The sequence below is a fragment of the Panthera pardus genome, unplaced genomic scaffold (assembly GCF_024362965.1).
Source record: "Panthera pardus isolate Hobbes unplaced genomic scaffold, ASM2436296v1 HiC_scaffold_15, whole genome shotgun sequence".
Classification (NCBI taxonomy): domain Eukaryota; kingdom Metazoa; phylum Chordata; class Mammalia; order Carnivora; family Felidae; genus Panthera; species Panthera pardus.
The window spans coordinates 20,776,611-20,801,755 of NW_026526710.1; the positions used below are offsets into that span (position 1 = coordinate 20,776,611).

A 25,145-nucleotide genomic window follows, 5' to 3' on the forward strand; every position below is an offset into this window, starting at 1 on the left:
CACTCGAAGCAATGAAAATTTCCACTGGAAAAAAAAAAGCAAAAAACCACCAATTTCTGTGGAGAGTAAGTGCATCTTTACAAGGTAAGAATGTTTGCTTCTTTTAAAAGTAGCCCTCTTTTCTTTGTGCTTCAGTTATAAATAGTCTCTTTGAGAGACTAGCACAAGTCAGTCTGCCCCACCTCGGCTGGGATTTATTTCTCTTCTGAGCCAGACCTGAAGAATGTTCTCTGCTCCTCAGCGAGCAGAAAGTGATTCAGAGTTGGAACAAAGCTCTAAGCTTACACAGATGACCTCAAATCATCAGGAAGAATGCAGAGGACGTGTGACAAGAGCCTTCGGCAAGTGACCCTGTGCAGATCAAGTTCCCTTAATTCCTGAGGGGCAGGAACAGACCCACTGCCCTCTGACCTGAGCCTTTTCTTCCCCTTCTGGCCCTACCTGAACCGTTGGACACTGTCTCCGCCCCCCTCCCCCCTCCCCCCCCCAAGCCCCTCTGTCTCTCACTCTCCCACCGGCTTCACACCAGGATTCCTTACAAATCCGGTCGTCAAGGCTGTAACTCCGTGACTTCTCCCACCGCCTCCAACGCTACCCCACTCACCCAAAGGCCAGAATCAACCTCCCGCTTCCACCCTGACCTCCCAGCCCCGTTTCCATGGCAGCTCGTCTGCTCTGTGAAGGCCTGAGAGAGTGCCAGCCCAGTGGTCGGGCCTCTCCTACGTCCCTGCTCACTCTGAGTAAAAGCCGACACCCTCGCGATGGCCTGCAAAGCCTGTCCGACCTCCCCCACCTGGCACTCCCACTCCCCACCTTGGCCGCAGCCTCTGGGCCTCCAGGCTGTCCGCCCACCATCGTGGCTCCTGAGTGAGGGTGTCTGCTGAACCCTCAGCCCCGACCTGCTCTCCCCGGATACACAGGGGCTCGGCTCCCTCACCTCCCCCAGGGATTTGTCCAACTGACCCCTTATAAGCAGTGCCTTCTCGAAACACTCCATCAGAAACCGCCACCAGCACACCCTTCCCCTCCGTGGCTCTGCGAATCTCCACGACCTGTACCAGCATGGGGACAGTATGAGTTTGTCAGCCCGTCTCCCCGGGTACGATGGTAGCTCCACGAAGACACAGGCCTCAGAACTGTCCACAGATGCATTCTCACGGTACTCACAAGAATGTGTGTGGCACACGATAAATTTTACTGAACGAATGGCTAAGTTTTTAGCAACAGATTTCAAACAAACTCTAATAACCACCCCGTAGCACATCTCTGCAATTCCTGGTTTTGACATTGACTAGAAGTAGAAATACTGACAAAAATCAAGGATGAGGTATAAAAATCCTCAGAAAAAAAGGATTTCCAAAACAGCTAAAACCAGGGGCTATCCTCAGCACACTACCACATGACATTTCGTGATGCGTTTGGAGCTTTTAAAATCCTACAAGGGTCCCGTCATCCCCTTAACTGTCGGTTCTGAAAGCTGATGGACAGTTTTCCCAAGAGAGGTGATGCTTCCTGGATCCCTGGCATTCTCTAGCAATACATATGAAGACCCCATATTTGCTAATATCGCTAGAGCACACACACGCTTCCCCGAACGTATGTGGACCCTGCCAGGGAGAAAGCTATAAGGTTGAGTCAGCTACAGAGGCCTGCTGGGTGGCTAGGCTTCCCTCTCGGCTAAGAGAGTAGCCTGTCCACACTCGCCTTGGGATTTAAACTCGTGCCTCCTAGACATCACCGGGAGTCCCTTCCATGAATCGCTGGGACTCCCTGGGAGTAGTAACCACACTTCACTGGCACTTTCGATCTTGACATGCCAGAGGTCTGTGCGCATCATATACGTTCTTTCGAAGGGTGAGCTGGCCGGGGGTGGGAAGCCTGATGTGGTCTTTACCTTCCCCCGTGTGCCTTTTTTGTTTAAAGAGATCTTCCTAGTACAGCACTTGATCAAAACATATTCGACTGTGAATGTCTCATTTCGCAAAGCATATAAGTACATCTGCTACCAAAAGATCTTTGTGCACTGCCCCCAAATTCTGGATTTTAGCATCATTATATATTAAATAAAATTGTAGGGTTGATATGTTATTTAAAAAAAAAAAAAAAAAGAGGCACTTCATCTCCATGCGAATTTCCACACTAACTTTTCCTGGTGACAGACAGACAGAACTTCCAATCCAGGCTTTGCCTCTTGGGGGGTAAGCGAACTTGGTCACATTCCTTTACCCAGCATGCGAAATGCTCAGGACAGTGTTTGGCACAGAGGGAGCCATCGCCGTCTCAAACTAAAAGGAATTCCTACAAAGCAGGCTCAGAAGAAATCAGGGAGAATTAAATAGCAATTTAAGAGATCACAGATTGGGGCACCTGGGTGGCTCAGTCCGTTAAGTGACTGACTTGGGTTCAGGTCATGATCTCGAGGTTCAAACCCCGTGTTGGGCTCTGCGCTGACAGCTCAGAGCCCGGAGCCTGCTTTGGATTCTGCGTTTCCCTCTCTCTCTGCCCCTCCCCCTTTGATGTTCTCTCTCTCTCTCTCTCTCTCTCTCAAAAATAAATAAACATTAAAAAAAAACTTTTAAACATCACGGATTGCCAGGCAGCAGATCAGGGGTCTAGCCATCCTACCGCGGTGTTCCTGTCGTTCTAGTGATTAGCAGATGCCAAAGTACTGTGTTATTCCAGTAAAACGTAGCTGTTCTGAATTTTTCTTGGAAGTGATCATTCTGGCTGATCTTCAAACCTGAAGATCTTTAAAGCTTTAAAAAGGAAAGCTTTAAGAGCTTTAAAAAGGAAAACCAGGGGTGCTTGGGTGGCTCAGTTGGTTAAGCGTCCAACTTCAATTCAGGTCATGATCTCGTGGTTCATGAGTTCGAGCCCCGAGTCGGGCTCAGGGCTGACAGCTCGGAGCCTAAAGCCTGCTTCAGATTCTGTGTCTCCCTCTCTCTCTGCTCCTCCTCTAGTTGTACTCTCTCTCAAAAATGAATATTAAAAAAAAAAGGAAAACCAGCCTTAATAAACTTAAAAAAAAAAAGGTATTTTCATGCTCTTTGAAAGCTGCCTCAAATATCGCGGACGTCCCAAATACTTAGAGTGGCAGAGGGTGCCTGCAGGGCAGGTGGTAGCCCCCAGCTCAGGCAGGGTCCTATGGGAGGAGCGGGGTAGATACCCAGCCTGCATGAGGCCAGCACAGGTAAGAAGTCAGCTGGAAAGACAGCCTGCCGGTAACAGGCAAGATGAAAATGTGCAGAATCGGTGCCCCTAACTTCCCCGAGTTCCCTCGCCAGGAGTTGCCTGTTGCTGCCTCAGCCTTTTCAATTGAAAATCCAATTAGCTGTGCTTAGTCAAGTGTTTATCTCTGCTTTTTGAAAGTTTAAGTGGATCTTTAACTCTTTCACTGGCTAAAAGTCTCCACAAAGGCATGTATAATTGATGCAGCACTGAATGGGGCCCTAGGTTTTTCTTCTCCCTGGTGGTTGGTTGCTTTCCTCTAGAGAAAGATATGATGGGGTGGGAGCCCGACTCTGTGACCCTCAATCAGGGCTGTTTGTAGGGGGAAGGGCCTTCGCAGGGGCAGAAACACCCACTTCCAAACAAAGCTGGGCACAAAAACAGGGAGACAGAGATTGAAGCTGGTTCCCAGGTTCAGATTCCCCTCATTATAACCAAATGCAAAGAGATTCAATTTGCTATCATTTAACCCTGGCCTTTGAGTAAGGAGTTGCAGGGCTACAAGGTTTTTGGCAGATTTTAACCACCTATTATGTTTTGAAGCACAGAACACTTCAAGCAATACTTTTATAAATTAAAAAAAAAAAAATTGATTGGAATCCCTGGTCTTTGAAATTAACAAAAGAATAATACTAAAATGTTTTATTCTGTGTTGTTTGTGGGTTTTTTTTTTTTTAACTATTTCGGTGGTCTTATATAATATCGATTTTTTAATAGGTACCCATGACATATCTGTGTCCATCTTTGTTTTTATAGAAACTGCTCAAAAATCTATTTGAAAGGTAGTAGTTTTTATTTTTCTAATGTACTCTTTCTATAATGAAACATATACTTTTGTCTCCAAAGCCCATAACAAGTATATTTCTTATGCCTTAACCCCAAGGTGCCAAATACAGTATATGCATTCTTGCTACATAAATGTGCTTTGAAATCATGCTAAATGTATTTGAGACCAACATAAGAAATATTTAAGAAATCAAAGTGAAAAGTAAAAACTGAAAAGGAAAGGCACCAGAATGGAAAGAAAGAAAGAAAGAAGTAAAATTGTTTTTATTCAGAGACAAGATTCTCTATGGGGAAAATCCTAAGGAATTCACACACACACGTGTGCACACGTGCATGCACATACACCTATGCACAAATCTCTAGAATTAATAAACTAGTTCATCAAGATGGCAGGATCCAAGGTCACCGTACAAAAACCCATTCTATTTCCACGTGCTAGCGATGAAGAGCCAAAAATGAAATTAAGGAAACAAGTCCGTTCAAAATAGCACCAAAAAACATGAAAATACTTGGGAATAAATGTAATGTGACACGAGAGACTGAAAGCCACAAAGCACGCCTAAGAGAAATTAGAGATGACCTAAATAAATGCAGAGACATTTCATTTTCACGGATCGGCATACTTCATGCTGTTAAAATGGCCATTCTCTCCACGTTGATCTGTAGCTATAACATAATCCCTATGGAAATCCCAGCAGAATTTTTTTTTTTTTTTGCAGAAAATCTGATGCTAAAATTCGTATCAAAATGTAAAGGATTCAGGATAGCCAAAAACAATTCTGAAAAAAAAAAAATGTAGAAAGAAAGAAAAAAGAATAAAGTGGGAGGATTTTTATTTCCTGATTTCAAAACTTACCCCAAAGCTACAGTAATGAGGACAGTGTGGCACTGGCCTAAGGCAGAGATCAATGGAACAAAATTGAGAGTCCAGAATAAATCCATTTTATGGTCAATTAATTTTCAACAAAGGTGCCAGGACAATTCAATGTGGAAAAGAAATGTTTTTTCAACAAATGCATCCAGACAATTGGATATCTACATGCAGAAAAAAAAAAAAAAGATGAACTTAAACCATTATCTCACATCATACGCAAAAACTAACTCAAAAATCAACCAAAGACCTAAATGTGAGAGCTAAAATGATAGAACATCTAGAAGAAAAATAGAAGAAAATCTTCATGGCATTCAGGTAGGCAGAAAAGTTCCTAGATATGACCCAAAAATACAATTTTTAAATAAGATACCCTTATCTCACAAATACGCAAAAACTAACTCAAAAATCAACCAAAGACCTAAATGTGCGAGCTGAAATGATAAAACATCTAGAAGAAGAATAGAAGAAAATCTTCACGGCATTCAGGTAGGCAGAAAGTTCCTAGATATGACACAAAAGTACAATTTTTAAAAACGTATGAATTGGGTTTCATCAGAATTAAAACGTTCGGTGCTTCAGAAGTCACCATTAAGAAATGAGAAAATCAATTTCTTAAATGGACCGAAAGATTTCAATAGGCACTTCACCAAAGATATAAGAAGGCTAATTAGCCCAATCACGTTCAGGGCCACTAATGGTTAGGGAAATACAAATGAAGACCACAATGAAACATCACTTAACACCCACAAGAATGGCTTTGACCAGAAAGACAACAGCAAGCCTGGATGCGGTTATGGCAAGCCTGGTCCTCCAGAACCTGCCGGTGAGAATGTCAAGAAGTGCGGTCTCTTTGCAAAACAACAGCGATTTCTGAAAAGGTTAACCCTGAATTTGTCAGATATCCCAGCAGTTCCGAAGCTCCTAGTTATACACCTAAGAGAGATGGAAACAGGTGTCCACACTGGCACATGACCACTCACAGCAGCATCATTTGTAACAAACAGTGGGAGTAATCTGAGTGTCCATCAACCAAATGGCGGGTAGATAACCAATTCTGTGGTCTATCCATAGGATGGAATATTAATTCAGCCACAGAAGGGTTGGTGAAGGATGGGTACGCGCAGTGTGGTTGAGCCTCCAAAATCTTATGCTAAATGAAAGAAGCCAGAACCAAAAGACTACAGTCTACATATGGCAGGCTTCCGCTGGCACAAACGGGAGTCAGTGTGATAAACGGAGATGATCCGGTGGCAATAGGTGACGTAATGTTACATAAGCCAGGTTGTTCTTCCTACACGAGGGTAACATTTGCATACTTCATGAATTAAGTACCTATTTTGGAGTCTCCTTATAATCAGACACACTGCCCTCTAATGAGACTGGCTAGGCAGACAGGAGCTAAGTAGATTGTCGACAGACAGATGGAATTTATCAAAAGCCATGCGCCTCACTTGCATATGATGAGATTATTTCAGTGTATCTTACTGAAAAAATGGTAACAAAATCTTAACCCCAATTGGTAAAGTGGTCTGTCTTTCAATAATCGGTATCTCTTTAAAACCATTCTTCAGATAAGCCAAACCAAGAACACTGTGTCCGTACTGAAATGAGTGTAGGTTTTACTGATAGCAAATTAGGAATCAGCATAATTGATGTCTGTTAAGACATACAATTTCCGTTTAAGAAGGAGAAAAGAAGGAGAAAAGCAGCCTGTCACTTAATCTTTTTTATTCTGAAAACTGGCAATTAAAAACAAAGACTTGGCGGGGACGCCTGGGGGGGCTCAGTTGGTTAGGCTCGGACTTCAGCTCAGGTCAAGATCTCATGGCTTCTGAGTTCAAGCCCCACTTCAAGCTCTGTGTTGACAGCTCAGAGTCTGGAGCGTGCTTTGGATTCTGTGTCTCCGTCTCTCTGCCCTTCCCCCACTCGTTCTCTCTCTCATTCTCTCTCTCTCAAAACTAAATAAACATTAAAAAAAATAAAAACAGGGGCGCCTGGGTGGCGCAGTCGGTTGAGCATCAGACTTCAGCCAGGTCACGATCTCGCGGTCCATGGGTTCGAGCCCCGTGTCAGGCTCTGGGCTGATGGCTCGGAGCCTGGAGCCTGTTTCCGATTCTGTGTCTCCCTCTCTCTCTGCCCCTCCCCCGTTCATGCTCTGTCTCTCTCTGTCCCAAAAATAAATAAAAAACGTTGAAAAAAAAATTTAAAAAATAAATAAATAAAAACAAAACAAAAACAAAGACAGGGCGCCTGGGTGGCTCGGTCGGTTAAGCCAAGTCATGATCTCAGCTCAAGTCACGATCTCACAGTTTGTGAGTTTGAGCCCCACGTCGGGCTCTGCGCTGACAACGGAGAGCCTGCTTGGAATTTTCTCTCCCTCTCTCTCTCTGCCCCTCCCCACTCATGCTCTCTCTCTCTCAAAATAAATAAACTTAAAAAATAATAAAATGAAAACAAAGACTTAAGCATCTACCCTGTTTTCTAGTGCTGTGTAACAAACCACCACAAACTCGGTGACTTGAAAGCACCACTCCTTCCTGACTCACAATTTTTGAGGACACAAATCCTGGCAGGCTCCTGGGTTTCCCGTTTAGGGGCTCACAAGGCCCAAATCAAAGTTTTGGCAGGCTGGGGACTTATCTAGAGGCTCCCGGGGTCAGGCACATTCAACCTCATGCAGGTTGCTGGCAGAATTCAGTTCCTATGGTCGTAGGACTCAGGTCCTGGCTTCCTGGTCGGCTCCTAGCCAACACCCACCGTCTTCTCACGTGGTCCCCTCCACCTGCAGAGTTGGGAAAGCCATGTCCAATCATTCTTGTGCTTCGCTCTCTCTGACTTCCTCTTCTGCCAGCCTGAGGAAATTCTCTGCTTTTTAAAGGGCTGGTGTGAGTAGATTAAGCCCACCCGGAACACAGTCCTGGCTTCCTCTGTAAAATCTCTTCCGCTGGGTTACTTGCAGGAGTGACCTCATGAGGCCAAAGTCACGGGCCTCGCCTTCAAGTTCGGCCAACTGCACCTGCCTTTTCCTGAACTATATTTAAAGGCAACCAAATAGCCTTCGTGGATGAGCAGCCATAATAAATATGGAAAGAATGGCATAATCAGAACCCCCCCTCCCCCCGCCAATCTGGCAACTTCCTAAAAAAAAAATAACTGATTTAGGCAACCAGTGTCAATGAAAATGAAACGCATGGCAGACGACAGCGTGATGAGGAGCTGACAACTGACCACATCTGAACTCACTTTAGAGACAGCACTACAGAGCGACAGCTCCGTGTCATGTGCTTCCTGCCACAAAGTGCACAGCGCCACCTGCAAAGCACTCTTGCCACAAAAGTCGAACCAATCTAATAAGCTGTTAGAGCTAACTTCCAATTTATAGGAAATACAGAAAACGGAAGTGTAATTTAAATAATCCCATCAGGCGCCCCAAGAATGTGGAACATTCTACAATACAACGGGCCCAGTTTCTTCAAGAAGTCCGTTACCTGTGTGTGGGAAGGGGAGGGGAGGAGGGGGAAACACCTGTTCTAGATTAAAAGAGACATTATTACCAACTACAATATAAGAACATTCTTTGATCCTGAATCAAACAAACCAAGAGTAGAAGGGCATTTTTAAGTTACTCAGAAAAAATGGGGGGTGCCCGAGTGGCTCAGTGGGTTGAGCGTCTGACTTCAATTTGGTTCAGGTCATGGTCCCGGGGATCATAGGATCAAGCCCTGCATCAGGCTCCAAGTTAAGCATGGGGCCTGCTTGGGATTCTTTCTCTCTCTCTCTCTCTCTCTCTCTGTGCCCCCCTGCCCCCGCTACTCAAATTCTCTCTCTCTAAAAGAAAAAAAAAAAACTAAAGAAAAATATAAATATAGACTTGGAATTACAGTAAGAACCATAATCAGATATTAAACTAAGAATCATCATTTTCTTTTCTCTTTTTTTTTTTTAAATATTTATTCTGGGGAGAGCACCAGTGGGGGAAGGGCAGAGAGAAGGGGACAGAGAATCTGAAGTGGGCTCTGTGCTGACAGCAGTGAGCCCAATGGGGGGGCGCAAACTCATGAACCGCGAGATCATGACCTGAGCTGAAGTCAGGTGCCCAATCAACTGAGCCACCCAGGTGCCCCAAGAATCATCGTTTTCATTGGTTGGGGTAGAGACTAAAGTTGTATAAGAAAACATTCGTAGTCTTTACAGATGGATATAGGGCTGAAACTCTAAAAAGAGTTTGCTAATTGCTTAAAATATTTTGGCAGGGGTGCCTGGGTGGCTCAGTTGGTTAAGCATCAGACTCTAGACTTCAGCTCAGGTCATGATCTCACAGTTCATGAGTTCAAGCCCCACATTGGGCTCTGTGCTGACACTGCAGAGCCTGCTTGGGATTCTCTCTCTCTCTCCCTCTCTTTCTCTGTCTCTCCCCTGTTTGCACAATCTCTCTCTCTCTCTCTCTCTCTCAAAATAAATAAATAAACTTAAAAAATATATATTTTGGTAGCCATGCAAAGAGAGGATGAACAAGGAAAATGTTGTAAAATAAAAAATCTGGCTGACAAACATATATGGGGGGTTATTAGTCTAATTTTGGGCATGACTAGATATTTTTATTTTAATTTTTATTTATTTATTTATTTAGAGAGACAGCATGCATGCAAGTGGGGGAGGAGCAGAGAGAGAGGGATAGAGAATCCCACGCAGGATCCATACCAGCACAGAGCCCAACGTGGGGCTCGATCTCAGGACCCTGAAATTATGACCTGAGCCAAAATCGAAAGTTAGACGCTTAAACCCGGGCACCCCCACATTTTTTCTGAGTAACTTAAAAATGCCCTTCTACTCTTGGTTTGTTTGATTCAGGATCCAAAGAATGTTCTTATATTGTAGTTGGTAATAATGTCTCTTTTAATCTAGAACAGGTGTTTCCCCCTCCTCCCCTCCCCTTCCCACACACAGGTAACGGACTTCTTGAAGAAACTGGGCCCGTTGTATTGTAGAATGTTCCACATTCTGAATTTTTCTTTGCTTCTTCATGGGATTATTTAAATTACACTTCCGTTTTCTGTATTTCCTGTAATTATAATTTATAATTATAAAAAATTATAAATTTTTATACCGAACAATTTCATTTCAGGGTTTCATTCACAGAGCATCTGCTGAGAACCAATCCCTGTGTTAAGAGCTTTGCAGACATTTCTTGCTGCATCCTCACAACTGCCTTATGCAGCAGATAGTGTTTTCACCCCCCTTTCATAGCTCAGAAAACTTAACGAAACATCAACCAGTTTGGGGTATAGCCAACAGGCCGGCGCATCGCCTGTCATCTCAACAAAGCTTCGGAGACTGAGTAAACTTTTCCATTTCACAAAGGGTTTCTGCACGCGGGCTGCAGCACAGGTTGGTGGGCAGCTCCCCCAAACCAGGCGCTAACCTCAGCACAGGAGAGGGTGGGAGGTGCCGGACGAGAGAAAAGGGGCTGATTGATAGGCAGGGGATACACGGTGAAAGGGAAACAACAGAACGACAGAAAATCAACAAGTTGGTGACACATGGAGACAGTCACGGAAAGGGGCGGATGAACAGATGGGAGAAACAAAGGCAAAAGGCGGTGGGCGGGACGGGGGAGGGGGTGAGGGGGAGCGAAATGGGAAGAAAAGAAGACCTAGAGAGCAGGACAGATTCACTCCAACCACAGGCCACCGTCCCTCACACCAGCTGAAAAGGAGAACCCTACAGGGCAGGAGGAAGGACCAGACGGACACTGAATGTACAGCGATGTCCGGACGTAACTACAGACGTGTTTGGCGACGTTACCACGCACTCCTGTCTCCCCATCCCGCCCCCCGCCCCCCGCCCCCCGTCCCACGATTGCTGCTCTTTCCTGTGACCTTCCAAGTTCAGACCTAGCTTCCTCTGCCCAGCTCCAAGCTCACGAAGGGGAAGGAAGGGAAGAGGAAGGAATCATTTATTCATTTAAGCAACTTTTAAATTCTTCAAAACAGCTTCACCGAGAGAATTCACAGGCCATCAGTGCCCAAGGAAGCTGCTCGCGAGGCAGAACCTGTGTGGCTGAGGCGAGGACACAAGGCCACCTTAATGCCAGTAAGGGCCTCCGATCAAGGGCCCCTGGGGTCATCTTCGGGTAAGGGTTGGATCAAAACAATGGGAAGGAAAGACATGTCTGGGAGCCTGCATGTGTGCTGCGGGGGACGGCGGACAGGAGCGGGGTGAGGATCAGAAAACACAACGGGAGAAATAACCTTCAGTGCATTTCACAGACTGGCACGAGAGTGCAGGCGACAGCGGGTTCGTCACAATCTTCCAGTGTGCCTTAGTAACAGGGAACCACCCGCTCGCATCACAGGTTGAGAAACACCTTCCTCTCGTAGCAACATTATGTATAATAGGCAAAAAGTGGAAATAACCCAAACATCCACCGACGGATGAGTGGATGAACAACACGCGCACAGCCACATCTTATAAAGCATAAAAAGGAATGAAGTACCCGCACATGCCACCACATGGAGGAACCTTTAAAATATGAGAGAAGCCCCATGCAAAGGCCACGCATCGTCTGATTCCATCCGGGAGGAATGTCCACGCTGGGCGAATCCACAGGGGCAGGAATCAGATTCGTGGTATCTCAGGGTGGGGGTGGGGGTGCTGATGGGTATGGAGCCTCTTCTGGGGGTGTTGGAAACGTTCTAAGATGAGGCTGGGTTCGGGGCTGCACGACTCTGTGAACACGCTAAAAACTGCTGAACTGCACACGTGAAACGAGAGAGACGCCGTGGCAAGTAGCTCTCAACAGAGCTGTAGACCTATTTTTAAATTTCAACTAATAAATAAGGCATTTCTTTCTTCCCTTGTTTCCCAAAGACACAAATTTCTCTCTCGTTACTGTGAGAGTTTTGTTTTCCATTCTTTCGTACAAAAGCAGAAGCAAAGCGGGGGGGGGGGGGGGGGGGCGTTTATTTATATAGATGACAGTTAACCAAACGCCGTGAACGCAAGGAGAAGCAGCAATGAAGCATGAGATGAAAGTCAAAGTCTTTCGACCGCTCCGTTCCATAGCCAAATCCCGACGCTCGATGCTCGGGATGTGAGATTTCTAGGTAGCTACGGGCCGCTAGCTTTCCACACATTGTGCTCTGAGCACAGACAGGGCAGTACTCCACCTGCTTCTCCGGGGAACGGCATCCAGCTTTTCACCACTGAATGTCAGGGGCTGTGAAAGAAGCTCTATCGCCTTCATAGATGGCTAAGTTTTGGAGGCTAGCTAAAAAGTCTGCCAAAATCCGAAGGCTTTTCTGCACTGGTTTCTACTTTAGTTGAACACAAGAGAGCATCATGCCGCTTTCTTAAAAAAAACAAAAAACTATCCAGTTCTCACAGGGTGACCCTCAGCAGTACATTTTATATTCATTGTTTCCTTTCCAAGAGCCTTTACAGAATGGCTGGACAAGGAGAACTACAAGTCAGAATAAGTCACTTCACCGACCTGAGTCTATGACTCCTTACTTATAAGGAGGAGGGCTGCCCACAATTACTTCCAAGGATATTCAGTCCCAAGGGGATCGGCCATTGTGGGTCTGTGAATCATGGAGACAGGACTAAATGCAGAAACGGAGTTCCAGGAAACTTTTGTATAACCAGTTTCTTGCAATTTTAATAAAGTCATTTCCTCGAGTATTAAAGTCATTTAAAAATGATGCCACAGTTCCTCGGCAAATCTTATCTGAGTAATTGCGGGAGGCAAGTAAAGGGAGGGAAAGAAGGTTCCAATTCTCTCGTATTCAGCTAAGGTGATTTCATGTGAAATCCTGGAATTATCTGTTTATCACATTACTATGGGCAGATTAACAAAATACCCAGCTGGCAGGCCAAACGATGAATCCTATCTGAGTTGAGAATAAAAATATAGTGTAGGAAACTTCTGGACAGCAGGAACCGATTTGGGGGGATGAAAAAAAGAAAGTATGTGGACTACAGCTCTTATCTAACCTCTAAACAAACTGCCAGCCCTTCGGAAGCATAATACTCCAATGCTCCCCAAGCCTTGGAACCTCACACTAGAGCTATTCCTGTCCAGTCCTAACTTCTCCAAGCACTAGCTGCTGGTAATCGGAGAACACGCCTGTACATCCACACACTTGCTCCAGCCAAGCCCAGCACTTCCCAGAACTGGGTACCAGCTAGAGAGAAATGGATCCTTGACCTCTATGCACACAACAGGAGAGTCCTGGTGACCTGCTAACTAAGGCTCAGGGATAAGCCTTACTTACTGAATGGAGCCTCAGGGATAAGAGTAATTGATGGGGAACTGACAATAAGGAGCAGTGTGTAAAGCCTGTCAGCCAGTGAAAACCGATGAGATCAAGTGCGCCAGCCCCACACTTTGCAAGGAGCCGGCCAAACACAGGAGTGCAACATGTTTATGAAGACACGGGCCACCTCCTTGTGATCACGGAGAGGACAACAGCAGTGAGGAAAGGTGGGGACCTCGGAAGCGGGTCCGAAACCCAGAGCACTTCTTTCTGGTTACCAACTACCCAATCCTTTGATTTGGCAACCCCCAAACTGTCTTAAACCCTCGAATCGAGCCAGTCTGTCTCCCAAGAGCTTATTCACAAGGTCTGTTACTAGGGATGGAAGTAACCATTACGTATCTTATTGCTACATGAAATGTCCTTCATTCCCAGCCAGAGCTATAAAAGCATATAAAGCACGAAAGGCTGCATTTACACATAACTGTGATGCCACCTGAAACCACCATTAGACTGTATGCCAAATGAGTAAGTGGGACTTACCAATTTTCTGGTTAAAAATCTTGTCAAAGGTTATTTCATTTCTCTCCTGGAGGTACTTCTGCATCACACTCCGGATACTAAAAGAGAAGAGGGACACAGTTTTAACGGTGACAGCCTGCATCATGAGAAACCATCCCTAGTGTGGACAATACGTGAATGTCTTAACTCAAGGATGCTGGCTGGAGAGAGCCCTCTTACTGACAGCCATGATCGCACGGCCGGCTAACTACACTTAAAGCTGGGAGCATCATGGCTCCAGCTGGTATCCTGTCCTGTGACTCAGGGCCAACCTGACGTGTAGACACTGGACCAAAAATAACCCCAGGGCTGTGGGAACGCTCACCCTCAACACCACCGTTCTCAAAATACATACAAGTGTGCGCGCACATGTGACACATTCCGCTAATGGATTAATGAGCTCTTTCTGAAACAAAAGCAAATGTTCCCTGGATGCATGACTGCGATTTTTAAAAACCACATTTCTATACATCAACAATAAACAGTGAGAAAACATAATTAGAAGAAGACTTCACTTAACGATAAAATAAGAAACACCAAATGCTTTGAAATAAACCCTTCAAAACATGGGCAAGGACTTTATGGGGAAAATTACAAAATGTACTGAGAGACATCACCGAAAATCGTAATAAACGGAAAAGAACACCATAGTTATGAACAGAAAGATTTAGTATTGCAAAAATTCAACATCTATCCAAGTTTATCTGTGAAATCAATTCAAACCCCATCAATATTCCACAGAGTTTTTCACAGAACATAGAAACGATTAGTCTTTATAAACTGTATCCAGAACAACACGGGATCAAGGAGAGCAAAAACATTTATGAAGAAAGAGAATAATAAGAACAGGGCTTATTATGAAATTAAAATAATTAAGACAGGATAAACAAATTGATCAATGAAATGGAATAGAGAGCACATAAATATGGAACTTTAATATATAAGCAGCAAGGCAGAGAAATGGAGAAGCTAAGGATTATTCTGTAAGTGAACGAAAAGTGAATATCCAAATGGAAAAAGTAGAGACTGAGTCTCTATCATCCACTGGTGGGGGGAAAAATTGGCATTAGCAGCTCCCTCTTGAAAACAAACTGATTAAGGGGTGCCTGGGTGGCTCAGTTGGTTAAGTGTCCGACTTTGGCTCAGGTCATGATCTCACAGTTCATGAGTTTGAGCCCCACGTCGGGCTCTGTGCTTATAGTTCAGAGCCTGCAGTCTGCTTCAGATTCTGTGTCTCCCTCCCTCTCTGCCCCTCCCCCATGCACGCTCTGTCTCTCTCTGTCTCTCAAAAATGAATACATGTTAAAAAAAATTTTAAACAAACTGAGGTATAATTTATATACGGTTAAATGCATATTTAAGTGTACCAACAGATGAGTTTTTCACATATAACTACTACCCTAATCAAGACGTAGAATATTTCTATCACCCCAAAAGATGCCCCTTTGCAATCAGTCTCCCCATACTCTAAGATCCAAGCAAATACTGATCTCCTTTCTTTTAGTATGGTTTACCTCCTCCAGTTTGAGAATTTTACATAAATAAAACTACACAATATGTTGTCGTGTGTCTGACTTCTTTCACTTGACATAAGCAAGCTTCATCCATAGTGTTGTGCACTAAGTATTTAGGCCCTTCTCATCGCCAAGTAGTATGTCATTGCATGAATACTCCACCATTTATCCATTCATCTGTTGACAGACAATTGGGTTGTCTCCAGCCTGGGGCTATTGCAAATAAAGCCGCCTTAAATATCTGTGTGTAAGTCTTTTTACAGGCACGTGTTTTCATTTCTCATGGGTAAATATCCAGGAGTAAAACTGTTGGTCACGTGGTTAATTATATTTAACATTATGAAAAACCTGCTGAATGATATTCCAAACTGACTGTATGACGTTACATCCCCACCAGCAACACATGAAGTCCCAGCTGCTCCGTATTCCTTGCCAACACTTTGGTTGTCAGTCTTTTCGGTTTTAGCCACTGTTAGGCAGTGTAGTGGTAGCTTATTTTAATTAGGATCTCGCTAATGGGTAAGGATGTTGAGTACGTTTGGACACGATTATTGGAGTACTTCTATCTCCTGTGAGGCATGGGGTGAAGTCTTTTGCCTACCTTTTAATTGAGTTACTTGTCTTATGACTCAATTGTAAAATTTCTATGTCCTGGAATCGAGTCTAGTGTCCGATTTACATGATCATAATATTTTCACCCAGTCCATACCCTGTCTTCACTTTCTTCATGAAGTCCTTCTAAGAGCACAAGTGTCTAGTCAATGAGTTCCGATTTATTATTTCTTTGATGGACCACGCTAAGAAATCTTATACATCTGAAGGTAATAAAGATTTTTAACCTGGTATTTCCCTTTAGACATTTTAAAGTTTTAGCTTCAATGTGTATGTCTAAGATCCATTTCAGGTTAATTTTTGTGTATGATACAAAGTAAAACCTCAAGGTTCTTTTTTTCTTCCTAATACCTCGCTATTCCGATATCATTTGCTGGGGTAAAAAAAAAAAAAAAAGTATCCTTACTCCATTGAATTATCCTGGCACCTTTTTTTGATACAACACTAAATTTGGGAAGGTCTTTCATTAGGCTATCCTGTATCATTGATTTGTATGTCTACTCTTACATCAATACTATATTTTCTTGACTTTAGAGGTTTAGAGTATATCTTGAAATCAGGTACCTCAATTTGGTTTTACTGCCTTTGTGGAGTTTTTGGTTGGTTCGTTTGTTCGTTTTTTGGCCATCCTAGGTTTGTTACATTTCCATGTAAGTTTTTCCCCAGAAATTTCTGCCCAGAAAAAGCCTGATGGGGCTTGGATTGGGATTGTGCTGAATCTATAGATCAGTTTGTGGGTATTGACCTCTTAGTAATAATAAGTGTAGAATCCGTAAGTATGATATGTTTCTTCACTAATCTAGGTCTTTAATTTCTCACATCACTATTTTGTAGCTTTCAGTATAGAAGTCTGGTCTTTTTTTTTGCAATAGCTTTCTCTGGTTTTGATATCCAGATACTATGATTCATAAGAGGAGATGGGAATAATTCCTTTCTCCTCTATTCTCTGGATGAGTTGGTGCCCAACAATGTTAATTATTCCTTAAATGTTTGATAGAACTCATCAGTGAAGCCACGTGAGCCTAGAATTTTCTTTGTGGGAAGGTTTTGAAATTACACACTCCATTTCTTTCCTAGATATAGGACTAATTATATTTTCTGTTTCTTCTTGTATTAGCTTTGGTAACTTGTGTCTTTGAAGGAATTTTTCTATTTCATTTAACCTAATGGAACTCAAAATAATGATTCTGAGTAAGAGAAGCCAGATTAAAAAAGAGAGACAAACATACAGACGGAGACAGAGAAAACACAGTGTCTGATTACAAAGAGGCAGAAGCAAACTCTTGCGTGATGGAGCACAGAGCAAAATAATATATACACACACATATATATTTGGTTTTTGTCCCAGTACTTGGCACAGAACTCCTAAAACCCTTGGAATTTTCTTATGGTAGAAGCATCTAATTCATAATAATCCCTTTTCAACCCTACATGAGTTTATGCTAATGAGGTGACTCTTGGCGGCCCATAGACAGCTTCAGGGCGGAGCTAGTTGCCAGAGAAACCCACCATGTGATTAGAGCGGTAGAATTATTGGCCCCATCACTTGACATCTGGGAGAGTGGAGACTGAGTTCAATTACCAACGACCAATGATTTAATCACACCTACATAATGAAACTTTGATAAAAACTCTAGAAAGATGAGGTCTGAAGAGCTCCCGGGCTGGTGACCCCATGGATATGCTGGGACACTGGTGCTTCCGGACAGGGCAGGGATGCTCGGTGCCCCACCCCTTCCCACAAGACCCAGCCCTATGTAACAGTCCCTTTGAAGTCCCTGAGTTGTATCTTTTACAATAAAATGAACCATAAGTATAGCACCTTCTTGAGTTCTGTGAGTTGTTCGAGTGAAATCTCAAACATAAGGGGAGGATCATGGGAACCTCCAAACTTGCAGGCAGCCAGGCAGTAATGCAAAGAGACTACAGGACCCCATTTGCAGCTGGCATCTGAAGTGGGGCAGTCTTGTGGGGCTGAGCCCTTAAGTTGGAGGCTGTGCCAACTCTGGGTAGTTAGCATCAGGATTGAGTTGAACTGTAGGACACTCAGTTGGTGTCAGAGAATTGACAATTGTTGGAAGATGACAAAATGTATATGTGCATTATCTTAATTTTGGTAATGGCTTCACAGGTGTAGATACAACTTGCCAAATTGGACCCTCGAAATGTGTGCAATGTGTTTCATGTTAATTATACCTCAAAAAAGCTGGGTTGGTTTTTGTTGTTGTTGTTTTTCTTTGAATTGTATCACCGGGATGTGATCAGCAAAATCATGAGTGTTAGATATTCTCTACCACCCCTGACCCTATTTCTTTAGCAAAATCAATTACAAGAGGGAAAAATGATGGCAGGACACCTTAAAAAACAAACAACAACAAAAAAAAAACCCAATCTTATAAAAAATTGAAGAGGGGTGCCTGGGTGGCGTCTGTCCAGCTCTTGATTTCAGCTCAGGTCATGATCTCACAGTGCAGGGATCAGGCCCTGCATCAGGTTCTGCCCTGACAGCACGGAACTTGTTGGGGATTCTCTCCCCCTCTCTCTGCTCCCCTCCCTGCTCGTGTGCACATGCTCTCTCTCTTACTCTCTCTCCCTCAAAATAAATAAATCAACTGGGGGCACCTGGGTGGCTCAGTCGGTTGAGCATCCGACTTCGGCTCAGGTCACGAACTTGCAGTTCGTGAATTCAAGCCCCGCGTCGGACTCTGTGCTGACAGCTTGGAGCCTGGAGCCTGCCTCGGATTCTGTGTCTCCTCTCTCTGACCCTCCCCCACTCATGCTCTGTCTCTCAAAAATAAACGTTAAAAATAAATAAATACGCTTAAAAATTTTAAAATAAAAAACTGGGAAAATGAATACAGACCAAATATCTGCCGTTAAGGAAGTATTACAATTTAGCAGCAGCAATGTGTTACATCATGTTTATGCTTTTATATTTTAAAAGAGTTCTTATCTTTTAGGGATTGATACAGATATTTTACAGATGCAATGACAGATTATGTCTAGCTCTGCTTCAAAATAATCTAAAGGGAATTAGGAAGTACGGATGAAACACGATTGGCTGTGTGTTGATAACACATAAAGCCGAGTGATGGCTACATCAATTTAATTATACTATTCTCTCTGTACATGGTTAAAATTTTCATCAAAGAAAGTTTTTTTAAAAATCAAACCCTCCAGACTCCTGAACCATTTCTTTACATACCTCCTCATCAAGATAAGGCATAATATACTATATATAATACCATATATATTGATGGGAGGCCTAATGGATTTTTTTTTAATATAACACCAACTAGCTGGAGACACAGCACCCCTGCCTACTAGGGTCCTGCCATATAAATACAAGGTAAGTATAATAAATATTGTATTGTAATTTAACATTTTCTTCTACTACTAAAGTGGTTGAAAGATCTGCTCTCTACTGGCCAAGGACTAGGTAGGCTTAAGTTGTACTTGAACACCTCACTAGCAGAAAACTACGATATTTATGACACAGTGAGCCAACTCCCATTTTAAAAGCCTCTATAGGAGGGCCTGGGTGGCTGAGTCAGTTAAGTGTCCCAACTCTTGACCTCGGCTCAGGTCATGATCTCACAGTTTCTGAGTTTGAGTCCCGCATCAGGCTCTGTGCTGATGGCTCCGAGCCTGCTTGGGATCCTGCCTCACCTTCTCTCTGTCCCCTCCCCTATGTGCGTGTGTGTGTGTGTGTGTGTGTGTGTGTGTGTGTGTGTATGTATGTGGGGGGGGGGGAGGGAAGGGGGAAGTCTGCACGTGCATGTGCACAAGCTCCCTCTCTCTCTCAAAATAAATAAATAAACTTTAAAAAAGGCCTCTATATTCTCTTGAGGTTTAATTCTGTTTTATTCTAGTGTCCAAAACAAAATGAGTTTAAACAATTATCTCTAATATGTGACATATCACCCCCAAAAAATGAGGATGCAAAAGGTAGTTGTGAAGATAAAGCAAAATTATGGGAAGAGACTAGAAGCACCACATAAATGAGTGGTTACCATTACTGACCACCAAGAAACCCAGAAGGCAGATTTTTTTTAAGATGAGATGACTAAGCAGTCATACAAAGATTCAATTCCCCCAAAAGGAAATTGCTTTCTTTTATATGTAGTTACTAAATATTTTCCACTAACTGCTCATTAAACACCCAAAATAGAGCTACATTATCCAAAGTCACAATAAAAACTCCGCCACTAGATTTAAAACCACCGAATTCTGCCAGACAGACTCTGAAGAGGTCTGTAAAAGTAGCTGGGACGGTTTAATGTCAACTCTTGTCAAGGTTCCTGGGTTCACCAGATCTTTGGCAGGAAAGGCTTGCATATAATTTGCATACCATTAAACATTTCAGCAAGAGACAGTCTACATTTAGACAATCACAACCCAATTACGCTAGATGTGAATTTAAGCTCCTTTGTGTTTTTTTCTACAATATTTTGACAATCCAGATCAGCTCTCCTCATGCCTTTTTCTTTGCAACAGATTACCTGATATTAAAGTGACACTAACATAACCCGAATTCCACTGGTCACTAAAAATCCATCATCTTAACGAAAGTCGTCCCTGGACAGAGAGAATTGGCGAGATGAACACATTTATGGGGTCATCAGTTTTTCTAATAAAAGCCACTAAAACCTCATGACCCAAACCATCCCTTCAAATTAGTTACAATGAGCATTCTAGAACCCATTCACCTTTATTTTTCAGAATACTTTTGAATCAGCAACAACATACGAGCAGATTCATTTTACAGCGAAGCATCGGAGGAGGGAGGGACAGAGGCCAGGAGAGTCTATAGCAGGGCTTACAGCATCCTCCTCGTTTCCAAGGGTAATTTTCCATGCAGTTATCTCATTTACAAGACTCCAAGGGCCTCCCATTTTGCCCAACGTCCTAACTCCTTAGCACGTTACCGGGAGCATTTCCAATGGGGCCCCAACCCACCTCGTCAACCACATCGTGTCATGGTTTCTCTCCCAGAGCGGCCATGCTTGATTTTCTCACTGCTCCGTGACTCTAAATGCCACTCCTTCGAATGCCTCTTTTTACATGAAAACCTCCTTGTCTTCCAGGATCCACGTCGGGATCGCTGACACTATGATGCTGTCCCCAGCTCTGGCAGAGGTAAGTCACTTCGGTTTCCACTGCCCGTCACATGGCACTGCTGTATCATGTCCCCAGTGGACCCCTGTCCTCCTCAGGAGGAAAAGACAGTGTAGTCATCGGTTCATGCAATCGTTCATTCGTTCGAAATAGGTACTGCATCCTTTCTAGGAGACAGCCAGCCACTGTGTGTGACGCCAGAGATGCACAGTGCATCCGACCCGGTCTCTGCCCTAAAAGAGCCCTTGTCCATAGGGGTGACAGAGGAGTGAACAGGAAGCCCCAATCCAACGTGGCAGCCAGCAGGGACTGCACGGCCAGCTCAACAGGACTAAACTATAGACTCTGAGGGGCCGCTGGCAAAGGGGAAATGAGAGAAAGCAAGGGGACCGCTCGAGAAGGATCTCATAGTCATGTCACCTCAGCCTGTACCAAATAATTGAACCAAATGGACAAAGGACAACAGCAATTAAAACACACACACACAGAGACACACACACCACACACGCCAGACCACAAACACCTCCCACTCTAACTATGTGAAAAGCGTATCTAAATTACCCCCCATGAGATTAATGTCAGCCTTTCATGGCTTTCTTTGTCTTTAATGTTTATTTATTTTTGACAGAGAGAGAGAGAGCGTGTGAGCAGGGGAGAGGCACAGACAGAATGAGACAGAGAATCCAAGAAGGCTCTGGGCTGTCAGCACAGAGCCCAATGTGGGGCTTGAACCCACGAACCATGAGATCATGACCTGAGCCAAACCGACTGAGCCACACAGGCACCCTTTCGTGGCTTTTTTAAAGCAAACACTTCCTTTCCGTGGACTGACAGATGACATTTTGTTTCTACCACCGGTAAGAATGCTGACTCATTGGACATAAGTCACTGTACTTCCTCGTCCCCCAAACGCCACCGTGACCTACTGTCCCCCACTCCTCCCTGAGGCAGCGTAAACCGGTCACTGTCTGGGCAAACAGATTCACACACTAAAACAGGCTCCACAGAAAATCAGCCAAGGTAAATTTTCTTTGATTTGACTCTCAATTTGGTATAAGATACCCACTGTCCCACAAGAAGTCCGCATGATCACAGCCGCTGATCTCCTTTACAGGCTGGGGGGCGGGGCAGTTTGCTTACGAGAACCCTTTGTCATACTCCAGAGTAATGGAAATACATTCTCTCATATTTTTCTGTTTTATTATAATAGTTTTGTGATGATCTCATTGAACACTCTGGAATTCCTTTTTTCGTACAATGTGGAGGGATTGTAACTTTGCCAGATCACACACCAGCCTTTCCCCACCAGACTCAAAATGTCACCTTTATTCATAAACCAAACTCACATATAATACGTGTGCTCGTAGGGGCGCCTGGGTGGCTCAGTCGGCTCAGATCATGATCTCATGATTCCTGAGTTCGAGCCCCGTGTCAGGCTCTCAGCTGACAGCTCAGAGCCTGGAGCCTGCTTCGGATTCTGTGTCTCCCTCTCTCTCTGCTCCTCCCCTGCTCACATTCTGTCTCTCCGTCTCTCTGAAAAATGAATAAACTTAAAAAAATTTTTTTGAATATGTGTGTGTGTATACATTATGTATATACACACATACACATACACACAAGGCTTGTTGTGCCCTGGATGTGTGTCTATATCTGCACCACAACCACAGTTGTAACTGCTATAGCAATGTTTTCTTTTAGACAGAGCAGATCCCCACTGTTTCATTTTTTTCAAAATGTCATTGGTTATTTTTGTCCATTCTTCTCTTCTAGATGAACGTGAATCACCTTTCAAGTCCTTTGAAATTCTCGTTTGGGTTTTGACTGGGATTGCCTTGGATTCCGATTCTTTTGAAGAGAACTGACATCTTCCCAAACTGAGTCTTCCTATCTGCAAAGATCCTGTGGCACTCCATTTATCCAGGCTTTCTTGGCCTTTAAATAAAGTTTTGTGTTTCTCACATACAGGTCTTGTCGGTAATTACGGTAGTTAGTGAGGTCAGGTTTAGAGCAACACATTAGAAAAGATCAATTTTAAAGTAATTATTTTGAAATGTTTTGACAAATTAATATTCAAATGACTTAAAAACAGAAAGCTGTAGGAGCGCCTGGGTGGCTCAGTCGGTTGGGCGACCGACTTTGGCTCAGGTCACGATCTCATGGTCCATGAGTTCGAGCCCCACGTCGGGCTCTGTGCTGACAGCTCAGCGTCTGGAGCCTGCTTCAGATTCTGTCTCTGTCTTTCTGCCCCTCTCCTGCTCATGTGCGCTCTCTCTCTCTCTCTCTCTGTCTCAAATATAAAATAAAACATTTAAAAAAAAATCAGCTCTTGGAGAGGTGCCATAGTGGCTCACTGAGCTCATTGAGTTCATTGAGCTCATTGAGCATCTAACTCTTGATTTCAGCTCAGGTCATGATCCCAGGATCTTGGGATCAAGCCCCGTGTCAGGCTCTGCACTGAGCACACAGCCTGCTTAAGATTCTCTCTCTCTCGGGGCGCCTGGGTGGCTCAGTCGGTTAAGCGTCCGACTTCAGCTCAGGTCACGATCTCGCGGTCCGTGAGTTTGAGCCCCGCATCGGGCTCTGGGCTGATGGCTCGGAGCCTGGAGCCTGCTTCTGATTCTGTGTCTCCCTCTCTCTCTCTCTCTCTCTGCCCCTCCCCCACTCATGCTCTGTCTCTGTCTCAGACATAAATAAACATTAAAAAAAAAACAAAACAGAAAGCTATTCAAGTCATTTCAGTAACAGAGACTGGATCGTAGAGTTTCATTAGGCTTTGGAAAGATGCTTACAGGGTAGATCATCTTAAATAGAAAGGGTTATTTTTTCTTTCCTGCTAAATTTAAACATCAGAGCTATGATTTGAATGATATTCACAAAGTTCAGGGAAGTCTTTTGTGTTCAGGGGGTAAATGGACATAGTTTTCTCAAGTTTCATTTCTTACCCTGCTTTGCCTCTTGGAAATCCTTCTTTATGGCTTCTGCTCCCCCTTCATCGTTCCCCGAGAAGTCTGCAGGTCAACAGGTTGTAAATCTGTCCACACCACTTGGGATTGGTCAGGACTCTGGCTACGAGTGAGTTGACTAAACCTCTGCCCACATCTTTGCGATCGGTGTCACGGGGTTTCTTTTTGAGCCGCCCTACCGTGGTTTCCAAAAAGCAAGCCACCCTCCCGCAGACTAACTTACTGGAGACGCAGCACATCTTGCATATGCCATCATGGGAGTTTCGGTCCTAAGTCACCACTGCTCCTACCTGTGACATCGGGCCAACCGAAGTTTCCATCAGCCCTGCAAGCCTCTAACTGCGATCCTCAGGCCTAGCCATCTACTCTGTTGTTTTGAAAGATCATAATGAAAATGTTCAAACATGCAGAAGAGCATAGTAGAGTGAGCCCCGGTAACTGTCCTCCCACGCCTCCGGAGTAGCTACCAAGGTTTTCGTCTGCTACTTTTATCCTCGCCCCAACTTCTCCTCCAAGCTTTAAAGCATCTTAAGGCTTGGAATCTCCGACTGCGTGTCATTCTACCCTTACTCCCTCAGTTTGCAATCTAAAAATTAGGGACATTTTCCTTAGGTAAACACAATCTATTATTACTCCCACCCCCTTCCCTATAGAAACAATACTGCCCCTCCCCTGAATGCCCCCCCCCCAGAAATAATAATAACTCCTGCACATCTACTACCTAGTTCCCCTGTCCATGATGTCCATAAATGTCCATCGTTCTCTTAGGGTCGTCTTTTGAGCCAGGATCTAATATAATCAGGATCGCGCACTCATTAGACCACTGTCTCTCTCCAATCTGCTTTAACCAAGAGCTCTTCCTTCTCCCCGACATCTGCTTTTTATATTCGCAACCAGTGACTTACTGAGGGCACCAAGACAAGCTGTATAGAGGCTAGCTCCTATTCCGGACTATCTGTTTGCTTCCTCTAAGGTCATTCGACCTGCTCCTCTAGCTCTGTATTTCCTAGACGCTGAAAGTTTCCCTCTGAAGACCGGATGATATTCGAGTTCAACCTCCAGGGGCAGGAATACTCACGAGATGGTCTTTGTATGTCAAATTGCCCCCCCCCCCCCAAGGAGGTACAGTTATTTCTTCTTAGTGATGTGAAAATTACTTAACAACTGAGCTGGTGATCATCGGATTTCTCCTTTTCAAATTCCCCACGACACCGCATTTAGCGGGTTCATG

The 25,145-nt window shown here is 44.1% G+C and overlaps 1 protein-coding gene across 4 annotated transcripts in view; it reads right to left on the reverse strand.

The window, feature by feature from the left end:
- The window catches only part of GRK3 (G protein-coupled receptor kinase 3), a 131,842-nt gene that overhangs the window by 92,118 nt on the left and 14,579 nt on the right, over positions 1 to 25,145 (reverse strand). For all 4 annotated transcript variants that reach the window (XM_053902229.1, XM_053902228.1, XM_053902231.1 and 1 more), the window contains exon 2: positions 13,690 to 13,766. In XM_053902229.1, coding sequence (XP_053758204.1) covers positions 13,690 to 13,766 — 77 coding nt within the window. The remainder of the gene's footprint in view (positions 1 to 13,689; positions 13,767 to 25,145) is intronic.